This window comes from Gallus gallus, chromosome 1 (genome assembly GCF_016699485.2).
Source record: "Gallus gallus isolate bGalGal1 chromosome 1, bGalGal1.mat.broiler.GRCg7b, whole genome shotgun sequence".
NCBI lineage: Eukaryota > Metazoa > Chordata > Aves > Galliformes > Phasianidae > Gallus > Gallus gallus.
The window spans coordinates 61,201,965-61,222,877 of NC_052532.1; the positions used below are offsets into that span (position 1 = coordinate 61,201,965).

At 40.7% G+C, this 20,913-nt stretch overlaps 2 protein-coding genes across 38 annotated transcripts in view; one reads left to right on the forward strand and one right to left on the reverse strand.

Annotated features, from left to right (window-relative positions):
- The window catches only part of DCP1B (decapping mRNA 1B), a 41,525-nt gene extending 40,304 nt beyond the window's left edge, over positions 1 to 1,221 (reverse strand). The window contains exons 1-2 of the mRNA XM_004937947.4: positions 1,051 to 1,221; positions 10 to 50 (exon numbers count right to left, since the gene is read on the reverse strand). Coding sequence (XP_004938004.1) covers positions 10 to 50; positions 1,051 to 1,203 — 194 coding nt within the window. The 5' untranslated portion in view covers positions 1,204 to 1,221. The remainder of the gene's footprint in view (positions 1 to 9; positions 51 to 1,050) is intronic.
- Positions 1 to 20,913, forward strand: part of CACNA1C (calcium voltage-gated channel subunit alpha1 C) — a 472,560-nt gene that overhangs the window by 10,158 nt on the left and 441,489 nt on the right. The window lies entirely within an intron of this gene.

The window sequence follows — 20,913 nt, forward strand, 5'->3', positions numbered from 1 at the left end:
CGCTCTCACCTTGTGTAAACGAACAGTGTTCCTTCTACGTCTGTCTTCTCCTGAATGAGAACATTAAAAAAGTTTATATTAGGGTTGTGTTTTACCAGACACAAGCAAGCCCCTTTATCTCTGTTTAACCAACACCATCAGCATTTCACCTCTTTCCTATAAGCTATTAAATAACAAACGAGGAAAGGTTGAGGGAACTGGGCTTGTTTAGCCTGGAAAAGAGAAGGCTCCGGGGAGACCTCATTGTGGCCTTCCAATACTTGAAGGGAGCATATAAACAGGAAGGGGAATGAATGTTTACATGGGTGGATAGTGATAGGACAAGGGGGAATGGTCTTAAACTGAGACAGGGGAGGTTTAGGTTAGATATTAGGAGGATGTTTTTCACCCAGAGGGTGGTGACGCACTGAACAGGTTCCCAAGGAGGTTGTGGATGCCCCATCCCTGGAGGCATTCAAGGCCAGGCTGGATGTGGCTCTGGGCAGCCTGGTCTGGTGGTTGGCGACCCTGTGCATAGCAGGGAGGTTGAAACTACATGATTGTTGTGGTCCTTTTCAACCCAGGCCATTCTGTGATTCTAACCCAGTGTGATGGGATGGTGGTGAGGGAGCACAACTAGCACAGGCCAGGTTAAGGGTGAGATACACCCCTCAAGCTAAAAGAATGATTCTGTGAGGTTAATTCCATCTTTAATAGCCTTTCTGCTGTTGGTAAACCCAACACCTGCATACACACACTTTACTTCCAGCCAATACCCATTTTCAAACAGCAGCAAACTCCTCCAGCCCTACACCCCATCTCTCAACGCACCAGGCTGCCTAACACTACTTTCAAAGCCCCATTTCCAGGCTACAAGCCCAGCCCAGGAGGAGCAGACAAGGCCACCTAGCCCACCCTTCCCTCACACCTCCTCATGGCGGGGCACCCCCACTTCCGCACGTGGATGGGGCGGGGCCTCGCCTCATCCCCGCCCACACTGGGGCGGAACCTGTCGCCAGCACCTCCCCTCGCGGCCGGGAGGGGGTTGCGGGGAGGGGCGGCCCGACGTACCCACTCGTTGGCGCGGTGCCCGAAGGTGTAGAGCGCCACCTGGCTGGCCACGTCCACGATGCTGCTGATGTAGGGGTCGTGCTGCTGCAGCGCCGCCAGGCTGATGTCCAGCCCCTTGCCCAGCAGGGCGGCCCCGGCCACCGCCGCCGCCATTTTGCCTCCGACAACAACACACGGTTCCTAGTAGGCGCGACCAATCCAGCGCCGAGAGGAAGGAGGGGGATCCCCCCTCCCCCGGCTGGCCCGATCGGAGCCCAGCCACCGCAATCGAACGCCGAGCGCACGGCGCGCGGCTGCTGCGTGCGTCTATGTGTATATATAGATATATATACATGTCACGTACGTGTGATACAGGCAGCTGAAACATAAGCAAGTGTACTATGATAGGGAGATACACAAACAGCAGAGGAACAGATGGGAGAGACCGGGAATTTAGTTACCATATTTTCCTGTCAAATATATTTATTATTAATCTATTGATAGCTGCAGTTCACAGTGAATATTTCAGCCTTATGTGGCGTGCAGATACACTCAGTATGTACAGACACATTTTAAGACCTTAACAGTTCAGCCTGAACCCACTGCAGTAGCAAATGGGATTTGACTTCATCATATCAGACCTCTGTGTCAGTTTTGGAAGGAACTGCCAACACAGAATCACAGAATCATAGGATGGGTTGTGTTGGAAGGGACCGTAAAGCCCACCCAGTCCCAACCCCCTGCCATGGGCAGGGCTGCCACCCAGCAGCTCAGGCTGTCCAGGGCCCCATCCAGCTTGGCCTTGAATGCCTCCAGGGATGGGGGACCCACAGCTGCTTTGGGCAGCCTGTGCTGGGGCCTCACTGCCCTCTGAGTAGAGAGTTTCTTCCAAACATCTAATTTGAATTTCCTCTTTTAGTTTAAAGCCATTCCCTCTTATTCTATCGATATTAGATTGTGCAAGATTCAGTTTCCCTCCTGTTTATAAGTTCTCTTCAGGTACTGGAAGGCCACAGTGAGGTCTCCTCAGAGCCTTCACTTCTCCAAGCTGAACAAGCCGAGCTCCCTCAACCTTTCTTCATTAAAGATGCTCCAGCCCACTGAGCATCTTCGTAGCCCTCCTCTGAATCTGCTCCAACAGCTCCACGTCTTTTTTGTGCTGGAGATCCCAAGCTTGGATGCAGTACTGCAGGTGGGGCCTCACAGGGCAGAGCAGAAGGTGGCAATCCCCTACCTCTCCCTGCTGCCACCCATCTGTTGATGCAGCCCAGGATACTGTTGGCCTTGCAGGCTGCAAGTGCGCACTGCTGCCTCATGTCCAGCTTTTCATCCACCACAACGACCAAGTCCTTCCCTGCAAGTTTAGACAGAATCAGCAGGGCTGTTTACTTCCTTCCAGAGAATGGGATACCTCAGAAGATCTAAAGGCAAAGGTAATGACTGCTGATTTGTTTATGGTATTCCAGATGCTATGCGTTTAAAAGAGCAGTAGCTGGACACAGGGGAGGCAGACTGCCATTTTGTTTCTTCCCTCCTTCGCACGCTAGGCCGCACTGAGGCTGTGGCATACAGTGAGCAGTGGCACCTGATCCAAGGGCAGCCAGGCCAGCCCAGAAGTAAAACTTTCACAGTGTGAAAGTGGGGATAGAAGAGAATAGAGATGGCAAACTTGATGTTGTAGTATTTAAAGTAGGGACAGAGAATCTCAAGTAGAGTTAGGAATGGATATGCTCTCAGAATGGATAGTAAAAGGCTGTTCTTTAGGGCTCAGGAGAGAAAACTTAGTTTTTTTTGTAGCCCAGAACACTGCTGAAAATGATCTTTCTTCAAATAAGGACCTACAGCTTGCTTTGTAAGTACAGAGTAGGAGAGGAAATCTCTTTACCTAAACTTTTATTATAATCTGCCTCACTTTGTCTTTTCTACAGCCACCTTGTTTCAGTTGTGGCTCTAATGAGACATGGCTTTGGAGTTTAGGAGTTTCCAGGTGGTTTTGGAATCAGGGACTTAACAGCAATTGAGGCTTTGCACGTTTGTTACCTGAGGGAGATAGATAGACTGAGCCAAGTGCGTCTCCTGCTTTTTTTCTCTTGGCACAAAGGTTATGAAGAGTACCCTGTTTCCTTGAACTCTGAGGAAGAAAGCCCAACTGTGAGGTTAAATGTCTTGAAGTAAGCTTGTCAAAAATGTTGCCTCTTTTCAGCACCATGGCTTCTTTAGTGCTGCCTTCCTCTTGGATCACTGCATCTCTTTCTCCCATAGCTGGACAGACGGTTCTCGAGCCCTCTGTTCTGAGTCAGTGAACCTGTCAAGCTTCTGATCATGCTCTTGCATATTTGCTGTGACACCATGTGGTCGCTTTTCTTGGTTCCAACTGCTTTGCTGTATAAGTGGGGCAAAATTGCTCCTTTCATTTAGCCTGAAGTAAAAGTAGTTAATGAAACCATTAGTTTTGCCCTGCACTGTGGTATCACTTGATAGTAGACTTAAAATCTTTCCCATGAAACAAAATCTTGTTAAGCAGAGGAAGACTGAATTCTCGGTGCATCTGAAGGTAAGGACTTTTTAGCAAAAAAAGTCACAGGTTGAAAAGGTTGATTCTTTAAGCTGTGGTTATTTGCAGTCAGTTACCCATAGCCCGTGATAACTATCAAGTCAGAATGATTTTGCTGTAATTTGTTTATGAAACAAATTCATTTACTAGCTTTGAAGATGTCATAATTTCGTGAAGGATATAATTAGAATGTCACATTTCTGTCTTCCACCTGCTAGGATACTATTCTGTTAGAAAAACAACAACAACAACAAAAAGCAGAAAGCTTTGATTTTGACACAGTATGAAAGGGATTTTGTGTAGGTAATATCCACACCGATTTAAGGCAGAATCCACACAACATGCCATTCTTAAGGTCTCCACTAATTATAAAGGTTAACATGTTTAGGCCAAACCATTCTGCAAGGATTGTTCAAAAAGATATTAAGTCTTTGCTTCACATTCAATTATTTATGCTACTTGTAAAAACCAAGTCTTGCTTCCTGCAGGAAATTATCAGCACTGAGGGTATGACTTCATGTGAATGTGTGTGGTGGCACTGCTGGGCATGCACAGCTCCCATCCCAGGTCCCAGCCACTCATCCATGCCATTCTGGCACCTCTGTGCTGTCCTGGCCCAAGTGCGTATGTGGTCACAGCATGAACCAGCCAGGCAGGCAAAGTGAACTGATTGAAAAACAAGTGTTCGCACTGCTGGTGCGATCATAGCCTCAACAGACTGCTTTTCTACCTGTTCACATACAGGCCTTTTTTTTTTTAAGCATTTTTTTTTAAGAAGCAGCAGGATTCACTTGAGAAAATGTAGTGCTGAGCAACTCATTTGCGCCATTTCCTCATATTCATCCCCTTTGAAGTTGTTAGTGCACAGTAGTTGCCTTTTCTTTTTATTTCTTCCCCAAGGCTGCGGATCAGTAATGGCCTTTCAGTATCTGAAGGAGACCTATAAGAAAGAAGGGGACAGACCCTTTAGTAGGGTCTGTTTCATAAAATCATAGAATGGCTGTTGTGATAGGACAAGGGGAAATGGTTTCAAAGTAAAAGAGGGGAAATTTAGATTGGGTACAAGAAAGAAGTATTTTACAGTCAGGGTGGTGAGGCTCACGTTGCCCAGAGAGGTGGTGGATGCCCCATGCCTGGAGACACCCAAGATAACGCTGGATGGGGCTCGGAGCAATCTGTTCTACCCATGGGTATCCCTGTTCACTGCAAGGGGATTGGACTAGATGGCTGTTGAGAGTCCCTTCCAACTCAAACGATTCTGCAATTCTGTGATTCTATAGATTGTTTCTAACTGAGTGACGGCAAGGATGCTGTGGCAGCATTAATATGTTTCTCATCCTGCATCCATGGCCACTTGCATATCTTTGCCTCATGCCCTCCAGTGTTCTGGCTTCTTGGGGAACAGTAGGTTGCTCCTGTGGAGCCAAAGTGATCCCACAGGGCTCTGCATACCACTGCATACAGCTCTGCATCACAGTACCTCTCACCACCTGGGAGCCAGTGCTGGATGCTGGATGCATTCCTTCCCAGACAAAGGTGAAATGTGCAGTCTTTTTAGCCCACATTCATTACAGACTCTCAGGAGCTAGCTTTAGACTGCTTTTCTCATGCTCAACAGTTGAAATTGTTGGTTGCATTGTTGGACCACTTTTTAACTCTAATTCTACATGGTTAAAGCAATGTTAGTCTTTTTGTTGGCAATTTATTACTTGCTGAAAGTTCCATAACATGTCTAGGTCTGACTACATAATTTCAACTGGGGCACTTATTAAAAAATCTCTAGATGAAAACTAAATCTGGTTATTTTCACTGTGAGTCAAAATAACTCCCCCCTCTACCCCCACATAAACCCTAGCATTTTATTAGCATCCATGTGTGTCTTTGTAACATTGCTCCTGGTGAGGTTTGTGAGACTCTTCTGGAATTTTATGTACAATGTTAGTCCAAACAAGAGAGGGGTGGTATTCTTTGGTGCTGTGGGCTTTGTAGTTCTGATTTTATGCATACTGTGTATACATAGTAAGCTAAGGCTTATTTGATTTTCAGTAGAATTTTTATTTATATATTTGTTTACCAAAAGACTGTTTCTTTCTTTGACTTACCTTTTGCTAAGCGATTCTATTAGTAACTCTATGCTTTATTTTTTGGTGGATATTTATTTGAAAGGCACTGGACTTTACTTTTTTAATAGGCCTGGCTTCTACCAATGGCCTGTAAATATTCTTCTAGGGAACTCTGTTTTATTTAGTTTGAATCACTTTTCAGAGGATATAATTTGAGCTGAAAGAAATTTAGTACTGGGAAAAGACCATTTCAGGATGAGAAAGGGTGATGTTTATCAATATAATTGCATTGAATGATAGTGTTAGAAAAAAAACATTGTACATTTAATCAGTAAAAAATCCACTGTCAGTGTTAGATTTTCACTGACTGGAAATATCATTCCAGAACAGAAATGAGAAAATGATGAACCTGAAAAAGATTTTTGTGCCTGAAACATTTTTTGTTCTGGTTATACTAGTTGACTCAACAAAAGGTGTTATCTTTACCCTTAAACTTTGCCTGACTTCTACTTAGCTGCGCAATTGTGAGCATGATTCTATCAGATCTCTTAATAAAATTGTCGATTACATCTTTCAGTCTCTCCCAAATGCTGATATATTCTATGCATGCATTGAAGATTTTCCTTCTATAGCAAGGAACAAAACTCTGTGAAACATCCTTAGCTTCTTTTGCCTTTATTTATTTAGCATATCAGAAATCATTGGTTTCTTTCAGAAGCATTTAACTTTACAAGTTGTTTTGCTTTCACCCCCACATTAATTTAATTACAGCTTAAAAAAACGACACTGATTTTTTTAGTTATTTTGTAATATCTATCTTTTTTTTTTTCATGAGGTCACCAATTGAGGCCTACTGTTTGAGGTCTTAAGCAGTTTTGCTACCACAACTGTGTATAATCACTGAAATATTGCGAGCTGTTACTTCAATGCAGTCCTTATAAACTGCCATGAACTGATTTGATCCATCAGGTTCATTGTCAGCTGACAAGGCAAACCTCCAAAATAACAGTGAGGACAGGGCCTGCCTGTTATCTCCCATAGGTTAATAAGATACACCAGTAATTATATCTCACCTAAGATAATACCTTTCCAACCACATATTTCTGGTAATTACCATTTAATTTGGCAGAATCAAACAGCTGTAGCTCTGTAAGAGCTGTTTTCCAACTAGTTACAGAGAAGGGGACCTCATCTAATTAAATCCTAAAATGAAAATTTCCCTTGGATAATTGCATAGTCAAGACCTCATTTTTACACCTCTCCTGGCATGGGAGCTCTTGCCATGGTAATGAAATGGAGTCATCACAAAGACGCGTTACTGTTGCTGCTGCTAAGATGCTGGTAGCAAGCATGAGGAGTGCCTGGGTTGGGTTTGGACAGGTTAATGGCATGTGAGGGGAGTTCTGGAGAAGGGCAGTGTGCCCCTAGTGCCAGAGGGGATGCATTTTTGGAAACTGTGTTGTGTGCATTCAAGTTAGCTTCTTCGAGATCATTGGTGAAAAAGGAGAAGCTCTGAATTTCTACTGTACGTATCTACTATACGTATCTACTATATCTGTATCTGACCGACAAAAATGTATTTGTTACAGACATATATTTTGTTACATATATTTTCATTGACAGAGAACAGTTGTGCTTGTTAGACTCTGGTAAAGGAATTTGCATCTTTAGATGCGATATGGGTAAATTAAGATATTGAGAGTGTTGTGACAGTGCTGAATACTGAGGCCTATGACAGATAAAATGATGATACAGACAAGATTTCTTAAAGGAAGCAAATGAGCAAGGTAAAATTTCTGCCTCACAGTTTGGTTGACCGTGTTTCCTTGTTACTAGCATTATTTGGCTGGCATATGCTTTAAAATAGACTTCCTTCCAAACTAAACATTGGCTTTTATCTTTTGTTATTGAGGATCCACAGTACATCTGTGCTTTCGGTGTAACGTCTTGCCTCTTACTTCAAGTTAAGAATGATGAAGAATGATGTTATTTCTTCATTTTGACCATTATTTATATTGCTCTAGGTTTTGTGGGTATGGGAAGAAAGGCCATGTTGTGTAACTGTACCAGAAGTTGAAACTTGGTAACACTTGAAATGTTGCATAAACAATGAGCTCAATCTATGCCTGTTGTTTCGGAGGGATTGATTTGAGCAAGGGCAGCTTCCAGCAGGCACCCAATAGTAGATTTAAGCACTTTGAATGAGATTTCTCAAGTAGATAGCACCACAAAACTCCGGTGAGTATCAGAGTCTGGTTTTATTACACTTGTGTCAGTTTGTTTCCCCGGGTGAATTCTGAGAGCTGTGAAGGTGTTTGGCAGTCCCTCTCCTACAATCTGATTTTGTCATTTTCTGGTGATGCTGTGCTATGTCTTCTGTCAGATTAAATTTACAGGCATATTACCTCGCTTGGCAGAGACATGAGCTACAGAGATTTTTCAAAGAAAAACTTCCCATAACCAGTAATAGGCCAAGGTTTCTTTCGTCGTCTTATTTTTCCTGCTGATTTGCTCAAATGTGTTAATTTTATTAGCATCCTAAATTAACACTATAAGTATAGCTTGTAGTATTAGGAGTTCACCTCCCTTGACCTGCTGGCAGTGCTTTCCTAATACAGCCTAAGGCACCTTCAGCCTTCTTTGCAGCAGGGGCACATTGCCGGCTCATGTTCAACATGTTGTCCACCAGCACCCCAGTTCCTTTCCTGCAAAGGGCACCCAGCATGTCCTGCTGCCTGGGGTTGTTACTCTTAAGGTGCAGGGATTTGCACTTCATGTTGAACCTGATGATGTTCCTGTCAGCCTGTTTCTCCAACCTGTTGAGGTCTCTCTGAATGGCAACAAAGGCTTCTGGTGTATCAGCCACTCCTCCCGGCTTTGTGTCATCTGTAAGCTTGCTAAGGGTACATTTTGCCCCATCAACCAGATCATCAATAAAGATGTTAAACTGCTGCTAAACCCTTAGAAAACTTGCTTGGTCCTGATGCTCATCAATAGGATTTCTCCTCTTCTTTAGATGGAAAAGCCATTGTGTTTATCTCTGAGTCTGAAAGAATCTTTGAGTCCAAAAAAATGGGAGAAAAGAAAAAGTTTGGGAGAGGAAATGCATAAGACAAATTAGTAGACAGGATTATAAAGGAGAGAGACCAGGATTGGAAAAGAATTAGTTATAGCACTGTGTTATTGGTGATGTAATACCTAAGCTTATAGGCTAGAGGAGCAAGATGCTCCTTGGGTCACAGCTGATGAAATGAGGGGCAGAACAGCCAGAGCTGAGGTGGAACAAGGCCTGCCACGGTGGAGGAGAAGGCAGGACTTTTGTGGGAGCAAAACTGAAGGACGCTTGTGGCAAAAAAGAGGAAGCTGCTAGGAACAAAAAGAAATAAAAAGGGCAGAGCTGCTAGAGTTCTTGGGCAGAAAAAAAATTAAGTACATTTTGCAATTGGAAATAGAGGAAAGGGGAGTGTTGGGCTTTTAGAGGGAATGAAATATGGAGCACAAAGGTGGGTAAACAGTATGCCACCATCAGTGGAAGCTGCCCTTCTGCCATGGCCAATTTTTATGTCACTCGAATCACTGCTTGTGATATGACAAGATGGTTGTGGTTGCTGTTACGGTCCACATTCTTCTTAGCTTTCCTTCTGCCTCCAATGCACTTAGAGAAGTCCTTCTTGCCCTTCGTCTCTCTCACTGTTTCCACTTGCCTGTAAGCTTTGGCTTTCTTGTCTCCATCCCTGGCATTCTCAGGCAGTGTCTGTATATTCCTCCTGGGTACCCTCCTCCTGCTTCTAAATTCTGCATGCTCCCCCCTTTTTTTTTTTTCATGTGAGCACAGTGAAGAGTTCTCTGCTCCTCCCTGTGAGCTTTCTGCTGCAGAATATGATGTTTGCTGCAGCCTTGGCTGTCCCTGACCTTTGTGTTGCCCAGCTAGTCATCCTTTTTCATGAATAACAGATTGAATGCCTGCCCTAGTCAACTCATTGATAGTCTGCATCAAGAAAGTGTCATCAGCATCTTCATGTGATTATTCATGAGAAGGATTTCATCTCATGATATATGTTGTTCGAAATTACAGATTAGAGAAGTTTGAGCAAGTCTCCAAAATGACTGGGTAATTATCCAGACTGAACTGTTTAAAGTTCTCCCACTCTTTTTATTAATAGGAGCCACAATATTCCCATGCTGACTATGAAGGGAAAAATCGATATCAGCAAACGTACATTCATATTGATTTATCTTCCCTTTTGGTTTTCTAATTTAGTAAAGGCTACTAATGCAGCATTACATAAAGATTCTCAGGAGAGTAAAAAGGCTAATAAGATCGGGTATCACTGTTTGTTCTGTGGAAGTGAACTGACTTCACTATACATCGTCAACAGTGGAATTATCTAACAAACGAGTATTGGGTGAATTAGCACATCCTTTGGATCCGTGTATCAGAGGGCATAATTCCAGGCAAGTAGACTACAAGGAATCATCAAGGCGACTTTTTGGAATACAGGCAGAACATAGTGTTAGGATGCAAGCATTAGTGAAGAGAAGTCCAAGGAGGCAAATTCTAAGAACATTTTTTCCACTGTAGTATTCTAAGAAACGTTGTACTATTATTTGAATATCCCATTATACACATCTGGTCAGAGCACTTGGTAACCTTCTTTCAACTAGATTAAAAATGGTTCTCTGGCCATGTGCAAGATCTTAGACAAATATTTGTGTTTTTTAAAGATATTTTTTCATGTGTTGGATGAGGAAAAAGGAATGCCGTATGAAAATAATTAGTTTGCTTTGCTCGTTCATTCTAAATAAAGTAAAGTGAAGCAAATGAGGAAGGGAAAATGGTTTTAAGTTGGAAAATGAAGCTTATGTCTATCCAGAATTCTAGAAAATTGTTTTGTGGAAAAAATGCCAATTTTTCATGTCTTATATATTATATACTTACAGATAAAATTAGGATATGATATAGAGCAGACTGTTGCGTATTTAAAGGATATTAAGCTTCAGAAACAAAGCTTCTTAGTTTGACAGTGAATACTTAACACAGCCACACCAAACTTGTAACGATATTTCTTGCTCTTAATATTAAATCTAAAGATATTCAAGCTTTTAACTGAAATATCTCCTCATTTTTATGTTAAAAAGATAAAATTGCAACAAGTTATAAAAGGGGAATAATATTCATTGTATTCCTACTGTATATCATCTATATGCACATACTCATGATTGGAAGTATTTCTATTTTTTATTCATTTTTGAAGGGAGGGCATTCATGAGGGCACTGTTGACAAGTAGCACAATTTCCTATCCTACCAAAGGACAAGAAAAGCAGCAGTTTACTGAAAAATAAGATGAAATAATTAGGTCATAGAAGGCCCAGGCTCATAGAGACATTTACTCTCCCAGAAGAACAGCTGATAGTCCGCAAGCGAAGATTCAAATTTTCAGGATGACTGTCAGTGTTGGGTCCTGTCTCCTACATCCCACATTCCTGATTTTTTGAATGTCTAATGAATTTATCTAGTGAGATGCAATTCTAAAGTGAGAAACTTGTTCTACAGTTCAGCTAAGGCAAGGACAATCTTTGTCATGCTAAAATTGAACGAGAATTCACTTTCATTACTCAGTTTCATAGAGGATCAGCAAGATCTTGCTTATGAAGAAAGATTACATTTTGATTTGAAGTACCAGATGATAGGATGGCAATCTCCAAATGGCCATGACACAGTTAAAAATAACTTGTGTTCAGACAGTTCTTGCCCAGTCATCCATCAACAAAGACAGTGATGCCTGCCTGGAGCTACAGTAACTCTAGTTTGATTCAGTATAGAGATGCATCTTTTCCCTAGGGGCAGAAAATTTGCTGTAAATATGACCTCTTTCCTCAGTCCCTTGGTTCCAAAGGCAGAAAAGATAAATCAATATCACAGAAGGGATTCCTCAGGTCCTGTGAGAAAGTCGCACTTGAACGTAATTTAAATATTATAAGACATAACTCCATGGAAACAGAGCTACAAGGTTACTCAGCCAGGCTTAATTCTTGTTTCCTTCACAGAGTATTTTGGATGTAATCTTCTTGGTATACATCTCCTGAAAAATCTCACACTTTCACCCACCCCCAAATTCAAATATATGGAATGCTATTACTGCATAGTTTATTAAAATGGCTGAAACATTTCTATCCACAGCACTTATTTTGCCATTTGGAAAACAAGAATAACTGCTAACAAGTGTAGGTGATCATTCTGGTATGTCAGTCCTGACAAGAAAACAGGGGTATTACATCTGCCCAGGGTTTTAATGCTATGCTCTCTGAGCAGTGGAGCTTATGAGATCCAGAGTGTTGTTCTAATCTAGCTTCTGAAGTCAGTGACTCTCATGATCTGGGATGTTTCCTGTCCTAATGCTTGCTCTTCTTCCGTAATGAACATATAAAAGTCAGAATTCTTTTTTTGGAATTTTAATTTGGCAAAATTCAAGTCATAAATATGACAGAAGGCCTAGAAGTCTCAGCAATTCTGCTTTTCTTCTTGGGAGCTTCCAGTATATGATTTTTTTGACATTGCAGGAAGAAGCAATTCTTACCCTTCTGATAGAACTCACTGATGTCTCTCTTCCTTCTCCCCTCCCCCCCCCCCCCCCCCCCCCCCCCCCTTTAAAAACTTGCAGAATTAATTCAACCTTCAACCTGAGCGTTTTAAATCCACGCATTTAAAACTTTGCTGTCAAAAACTAAAACGAATGTCTTATGGCAGTGTTGCATGGTACTTACCTTGCGTAGAACTGGCTAATTTTGAGTGAAAGTCAAATTCCCAAGAACAGTTTGATAATAACTTATATGGCAAGTTTATAAAGTACTCGTATGGAATTATAGTTCTCTTATTACAAGTTTTCAAATAACTTCACAGTTATTACTCTGTGAGATGCAGAAATATTGTATTTATTTTATTTTTAACTAAAAAAACTGGGATAAAAAAGCCACAATTGGTCAATAGGAGTGAAGATGCAGGATACCTTTGGGGTTAGAGGTGAAATAATTTATCCCAGTCCTCTCTGTTAGCCTTTGAAGCTGCAGCTCTGCCTTCTGAAATGATCTCTGGGAAAAAATTGGAAGTCCCATCTTTGTTTAGGACTGCTGCATTATACACTGAAGTAAATGTGACTCTGACTTCAGAAAGTTTTGAATTAGGTCTCTTCTTGTTACTTAGAGTCTCCATTTCTTGCTCAGTGACAAACACACATTTTTCTTCCTTCGTGTTCCTTTGTAGGTAGTGCTTTGCATGGCCTGCCACGTACCTCGTCAGTGAATTTTAGGATATTTACTTCTGTAATTATGGCTGGTTAATGGAAACCTATGAACACCTGTGGTTTCTTGTTGTCTGGAAAAGCACCAACATACAGATTTACTTAAAAATACTTCTGGGTAGCTGAGAACCACTGTGTAGTGCTCAGCCGCCTTCCCAGTTAAACCACAACATGAGGGGACAGCTGTTTTTCCCAGATCATCCTTAGGTGTCTTCAGGGATTTTACAATATGTGAAGCAAAGTGTATTACTTTGCTGAAAAATCATTTTCTGACCATTACTTTTCTCATCTGAGGCAGGGGTATCTACTTGCGTGTAGCTTTCCATGTCATGTTGCTTATCCAAATACTTGGGTGATATTAGCAAAAAGATACAGGACAGTCAAAATTCAGACTCAGAAAATGAGAGGATGTGATGGATGAGAAAGGCAATACAAAGAGACTGCCATGCCCTTTGCATCCTATCATGAGGAAATCTGCCTCAAGATTATGAGTGCTTGTGGCCTTGAGTTCTCCAAATCTTCCATTTCATACAAAGATCCTTAAAACTTTTACTGCAAACCAAGTCTTTCCCAAATGAGGTTAGCAAGAGGACTGCATGTCCTCTCGTGAAACTTAGGTTTAGCCATAGAAAGCCACAAGCATGCTGTGATTGGACTTCATTTTTGTAGCTGTCTCCTGGTGGTGCTGTCTTTCCCCTGAAATATAGAGGATCTTTGGGGAGAGAAACACAGAAAAATGGATTCGATTCACAGTGTTATGGGAGGCCAAGAATCTTGGAGGTATATAAGCAGAGATATAGCTAGCAGTTAGCAAGGAGATGTCAAGTGCTTGTTGTTTCCATTTCGGCATGTTTAAATAATGAATTACCCTGCACTGATAAATCTTCTCTTCCCCTTCTCTTCCCTGCTCCCAGTGGGAGTGTACCCACTTCCATCGAGCTTGGCAGATGGAGGTGAAAGGTATGGAGATGTCGGTACAAACATCCTGACTGACTGCGTGCAGTGGCTGGGAAATAATGTGTGGAGGGCGTGGAAGTTCAGCTAAGTCAAGAGGTGTCTTCAAACCAATATTTAAGGAAGAATTTGTTCTTCAAAATATGCAATGCATTATACCTTAAACAGCGGCAAGTGCTGAAGAAACACAAAAATAATGTTGCACATTCTTTTGTCCTTTGGTTTTTTTTGGGGGGGTGAGTACATCTGGTACATCTCTTTTATTGAAATGCCAAGTATTTTCAGATACACTCTGGTTTATCCTTTGGAACTTCAACAGTTTCCGTGTGTTCTGTTAGCTCCTGAATGAGAGGTGTCTAGAGTAAGAAAGAAGAAAGGTGTTAAATAATTCAGAGGTCATTGATCTTTCTCTGATTACTTAGCAGTCATTGTCACTTGGGTTTTAAGGAAGACCACACTCCCTCACTGTTATGTCACCGTGAAAGTAAATGACTCTGGAGCACTTTCCATGTGTACTACTTGTAGTAACCGGTTGGCCCTTCGTAGGCCGAGATTTTACTTAGTGAGTTCATGACCATCCAGTATTTCCCCTGGTATTTCAACCTTTCACTCATGGCCCAGATCACTCAGTGATGGTTTGTTTATGTTTGTTTGTCAATTTTTGTTTGCTTTTTCTTTTTTCTTCTTTGTATTTTTTTCCTCAGAGCTGAGGATAACTTACTTAGAGAGGTGAATACAGAGTGCGTTATTTTGGCACAGATATCTGTGCAGTAAGGGGTCCCTTGATCCCTTCTGGATTAACTTTTAACATTCAGAAGGAATAAAGTGATAAAAAACATCTTCATTCCCACCCTGCTGCAGGCATGATTTATTGTGGGAGCTGATAATTCAATTGGTGGTACATTCGTGACGTGCTTTGTAGTTTCTCATGTCCAGTTTTGCCAGATGTGCAGACCATGACGGGCCAAATGCAGCCTTTTACTTTTGTCTAAAAGGAGCTGAATTTGGCTTTGGCAGCGCTTCTAATTGTTTTAAGTTACAAACAACTTTTTTCCCCTTCTTTTAAACCTATACAAAGGACGGGGCTGCTAGTGTTGCAAAATAATTGAGTCAGAGCCTGTTGCAATCAAAAGATGATTCGTTTCTTGTGTTTATGTGTGCTCTGATCTGAATTAAACTAATCTATTATGTCTGCTTTGTATTCTTAGGGATGCACTATTTTTATGCGGAACTTGCAAAGGCGGGCACAGTTCACTGATGTTTATTGGTGACCTTGTCTTGTCCTCTGAATTATGGACTGTCTGCTTTGAAGATGGGGAAATGCTACTAGCAGTCATAACGCAGATGATCGTTCTTTGGTAGTTGTTTAACCTCTCCAAGGCCCTGCTGCAGTTTGGGAAAAAGAGAGAGAGGGAGAAACTGAATTATGGGTGTTTGAAGCTGAAATATTTATAGAAGCAGTTTTTATTTTAAAATAGCATTTGTGCCTGAGAAGATCAGATGTACCACTTCAGTATGAAAAACAAAACCAGATTTTAGTTGATATTATTAATAGAAATTGCATGAAACTCGATAATGTAATTTAGTTGAAAATATTTTCTTCCAGTCTGGGCTCTGGAATGTTTTCATGTCAGTGAATGTAAGAAAGAATTTATTTAAAAATCACATGGACTTTTGATTTTGTGTTTTATAGTTCTGGGTTACACAGACAAATGGTTTCATTAGTGTTTATAAAAGAAAAAAAATATACAGAGTATCATAGCATACACCATAGAAATTAGATCTTTCCAATTAAAATACCAGCAAATGATGTTAGAAAAGATGGTTTTCCTTACAATGGGAAGATGAGCTTGCAAACCACCACTAATGAAGCACTATAAATTGAGATGAAAATGTGTTGTGGAAAAAGATCAAAATATAAACCTGCATTATTTCAGATCAAAAATGTTATTGATTGCCTGTACAAGGTGCTTGCAAGGACTGTCAGAATCCCTCGTTATCAAATATGGAAAGTAATACATGAAATTCTACAGCCATAGTTGATTTGATGCCACTGTTTAAGGTTTTCGGTGGTTTACCTGAGTGAATATAAAACACTGCAGAATATGGCCCAATTCATTTTAAGGTAGTAGCAACCATAAGCACTCTGGCTTCAAAAGGGTATCCCAATTTGGGTTACTGTTCATAAGAACTGGAATTCAGTGGAAGGCAACAGGAACAAAGATCTGACCCTAGATATTTTCTCCACGCATAGCAGATGCAATGAGCAAAGGTTACATTCTGAGGAGTTTTGTTTTGTTTTGTTTATTTATTTTTATTTTTCCCCATAATTATCCATTAATAGTGTAGAATCACAGAATGATTTGTGTTGAAAGAGACCTTAAAGACCATCTAGTTCCAACCTCCTGCCATGGGCCAGGAAACCGCCCACTAGACAAGGTTACCCAAAGTCCCACTCAGCCTTACTTTACAATCCAGATGTCTTAAGGCTCCACATTATAAGATGCTGCCAAGTTTTAATATTAAAAATGTTTCCTGATTCAAGCAATTGTTACTGATAAGGTTGAAAGAGTTTGAAAGTATCCTGTATTTCTCTTTTAATGCTCAGAAAAAGAACACAACATACTGTGATGCTTTTCAGCTTGATGAAAGAAAAGGTGAACTTTTGTAAAGTGCTAAACCGCGATAGAGAGTAGATGACTGCTGTAAGTTACTCCTTTGGCTTTCCAAATACTGACTTAGAGAGACGAAGAGAACATGCCTTTGGCATGAGGACCAAAGATCCTCAGCCCTGAATAGAAAAAACAAAAACAACACTAATTAGAATGTGTTTTGAAGAGGGTTTTTGCTCCACTTTCTTCAACATTTGAAAATATTCCCTGTATTATGATAACTCTTCTAGAAAAATTCTGAAGAGAAAAGTCTTCATAAAACATTATCTACCAACTATGGACACCACAGCCTGTCTGAATACAGAGAAATTTCTGCCTCATGTCTCCTTAAAATTACAGATCTCTTTGGCTTTGAAGCCCTCTCCTCTAAAACAATGTGAAGCAGCACTCTTGATTAGACAAGAGAAGGCAGCACGCAACCATTAATATCAACTGTATTGCTTCATACCATCTGGCTCCACCAGCCTGGAAACGATGCCCTGTATTGTTCACTGACAGGAAACAGAAAATTAATTGGAAGTACAATTATCATTTACCTTTTACCCCTTACTCTGAATCCCCGTGGTCTACCATTCATTTTGCCTTCGAAAGACTTAATACTCCTGACTGCACTGACTGATCTATTAAGCAAGCGGACAATATTTGGTGTATGCTAAAGTGCTGAGTGTATAAAGAGAAAAGGATAATAGACAGAAGATGGTGCAGAACTTAAAATGTTGCTTAAAAAACACACATATTTTGTTTTCTTTCCTTGCTGCAGAACTGAAGAAATGCTCTTCCGTGAGCATCCATTTAAAATTTGTATTCTCAGAGGTAATTTATGGATACAGAGAGGAATGTTTGCATGTCAAAATGCTACTGGCCACCACCTACTCATCTTTTCATTTCCTAACGCATTATTGAACTGGTATGCTGGGCTTATTTGAAAATGCATTTGATCTTACCCTTGTAAGGATGGTTTTGTTACAGGCAGTTTCCAAGATCCCTGCAATTTAGTCTTGTTGAATCTGAACATAAGGAACAAGGTCTATTCACTGTCTTCAAGGATGCTCTAAAGATTAATTAGCCCATGCTTTGCAATACTTTCAAAGAATTAACCTGCTATATAGGCATTGTAACTTGGTTCTCCACTTTAGCATCCTCCAGCTTTTCCTTGCTCTACTTGCCATATTAGCTGGAATTTTACTCTTGCAAACTAAGTAGAATTGGTTATAGTTATTAATCAAATGTGATTTAAAGTAGGATCTAGGGTGATATCGGGTATAGTAAAGCTAGTGAGTGGGATTGCATTCGTCTTCTGGAATAAGTACTGAGCCAACAAATCCGTATGCTCTGGGTTTCACTGTGCTGCCTAATATGCTACCTTTCAACTGTAACATATATCTGGTAGCTTAACTTATGGTATTATAGATCTCAATGAACATTTTAGTAAAGTTTACAGGACGAAGTTAATTTCCTGTTCTCATAATTACGTTCGGATACAATTTTTATAACAACTAAATAACTTCACGAGGTATTTTTCACTTCATGTTTCAAAGTACTCTGTGATGTTAATTCAAAATGAAGCTTCAACTCAAATGTCATTTCTATCTTTGTGGCTGGTAAAATGATTTTAAACGACTTTTTGTATGCTCAGGAGTTTTTTGGATGCAAGACATTGTGAATATTATTAGTGACTGGGTTTGATGCTACTGCAGACTGTGGGAGCTTCATCCCAAAGACTGAGAAACTAAGATCATGGGGAATCATGAATATATTCTTACTTATGCCAGAACATCAACTCAATTTGATTACTTCCCTGTGTCACTCTTAGGGCAAGAGTGTGATTCATCGCTTCCATTTTGCTTAATGCTGAAGTGCAGATGTATCTTTATGGGTTTGATTTAACTTCCGTTGAAGACTAAATATGCTCTTGATCTCATTTATAACAATGTAAGTTGGGAGTAACTTGGTAAAACTGACATATATCCATAGAATTTTGTGTGAGATCTTGTCAGGCTCAGCAACTTCACTGGAAATAGGATTGGTCTGAGAAAACATATATATTTAGTTCTCTTGAAAAGTACATGGATTCCCCATGGACAGGGAAACTAATGTGGATTCTGATTCTGGCTTAAGCCATGTGCTCTTCCTGTGTGAAAGCTGGGGCATGGTGTAGCTTTCAATGAATGATCAGGCTCAGCCGTCAGCCTGCTTCCATTTTGGCAGTAATGCCATCTGCCATAGTGGGGTCGATACTCTATCTTTCTAACACTCTTGATGACTACATTGTTTTGATATGTTAGGCCAGTTAAACTGCAAAAATCTGGATTAAAAATAGCTGCACGATTTTAAAGTGATTTTTTAAAACTGGAGGAGCAGAGAAGAAAAAATTGTTTATATATGGTTATAGATCTATTTCTGTAGATCTATTTCTGGTAAACTGAAGCTATCTGATACACTAGAATAGCAAAAAAAGGAAGATTGATGTAAGTATAGACGCAGCCATTTCTGACTGTGGTCAGATCTTACTAGCATGTCTTTGGGTCACTAGGCCATGCAGTTTTTTCTTTAGTATTCTTTTTCTATACACTCACTTTGAGAGCAGAATTTCCCTTCTAGCTTCTTTCTTCAACTAATTGATGCATTCCACTTCTAGACATCAGTCAGGCTGCAAAGCAGCAGCACAGTAACGTACAGCTAAATAAAGCTCAAAATGTGAAATCTGTCAGTCCATCCCTTGGGCACAAGTCTACGCCTATTCATGTTAGAACAACGGTCACATGTCATATTAAATCAGGTACTCTTTGTGCATCCCATGTACTGTGGATTTGCTGTGTGCTAGCTTTGCTGTTGTGCTTGTGCTGATAAGGACTCCTTCCTCAGGCTGCAGTGAGAACCAGCAGCCCCTGTTGTGCATGGTAGCTGTTGCTATAAGCACTATGCACTTGGATGAGAGAGAAATGGAATCAGAGGGACATAGTAGTCCCGTATCATTTAAATATTCATTTTCTGCCTCGTTAGATGGAATCAATCTGTATCTTGCAAACCGTACTTTTCCTTTTGGATGGACTGACCGGTGATGGTTCAGATCACTGATAGCTCCACCTTCCTGTCTTCCTCCAAAGTTCAAGCCATGTTTCTGCAGATGGCAGCAGATGATACAGTAACTGTAAGAGTCAGAGACTCTCCTAGGAGATTGAAAAGGAAAAAAAATCCAAGCCAAACCTATTTCTGTCTAACAGTTACTCAGTTAAACAGCAGAACGATTAAGCCATTTGCATGACCACACAGATGTGACTGAGTAAGATTTTGAGCCTTTGTTTCTTTGATGCAAGAGAAGTACCCTCCAGACTAAAGGAAGGTGGGATACTTGAAAGTGAATGAACTTTATTTCATTTGTTCTTGTTTTGGAATCATACTATTTCAGTGGGCATTTTAGACTGATTGTGACAAAATAAACACCGGCAGCACCTCCTAAAAATTATGGCAGTTTTTCCATTCACAATCATAGAAACAGTTCATGTTGGAAGGGTCCTCGGGAAGGCACCTACTCCAAACTCCCTTTCAAAGCAGGCACCAGCTTGCTTAACGTTTCCTCTAGTTCAACCATATAGATGCCATGGCCCCTTTATGAAACCTGGTCTAGTACCTAAGGGTAAAAAAAAATTCTTAATGCCAATTTGGACTATACTGTGTGTTAGTCTATGACCATTGCCCCTTGTGTCTGGTGTAAAGATCCCGGCTCTGCCTTGCTCTTGAAGCCTATAAAAAGAAACTGAGGATGTGGAGAGAGAGACCTCTCCAGGGATTTCATCATTCAGGAGCTAGGCCTGAAATATTCATCTTGCTTTCACTTGGTTAACGTCCTTCTAAAGTCAAGAGACTCAAACCGTCTTATAAAAACACAAGTGTGTGAGATATAAAGGACATCTGAAAAGGAAGCAACAGGAGAACAAAGCAGAAAAAGCAATTTCTATTTTCTTCACAACTTATTCCTTGTGCAGTATCAAGTCAGACATTTATTCTCTTCCCTTCTCTCCCTTCTCCTCTCCCCCCCTCCCCTCCTCCTAGTTAGTAAGATTACCGTGGTAAGCATACTGTAGTTTATCAGATTATTGGTTTAATGCTCAAAAATCTGAGTCGGGATTGAGGTCTGAATTCTTTACAAATATATAAGGTGCAACTACTATTTATTCTGATTTAAGAAAACTGCAGAAAGAGGAGGAGCACAGAGTGGGAAGGAGAAGTAAAGGCAAGGCTATGATGCAATTACATATACTTGCTATGTATATGATTGACATGAACTTTCCATTCTCTTTTGAGTCCTATTTTTTCTTATTAAAATAAAAAAATAAAATAA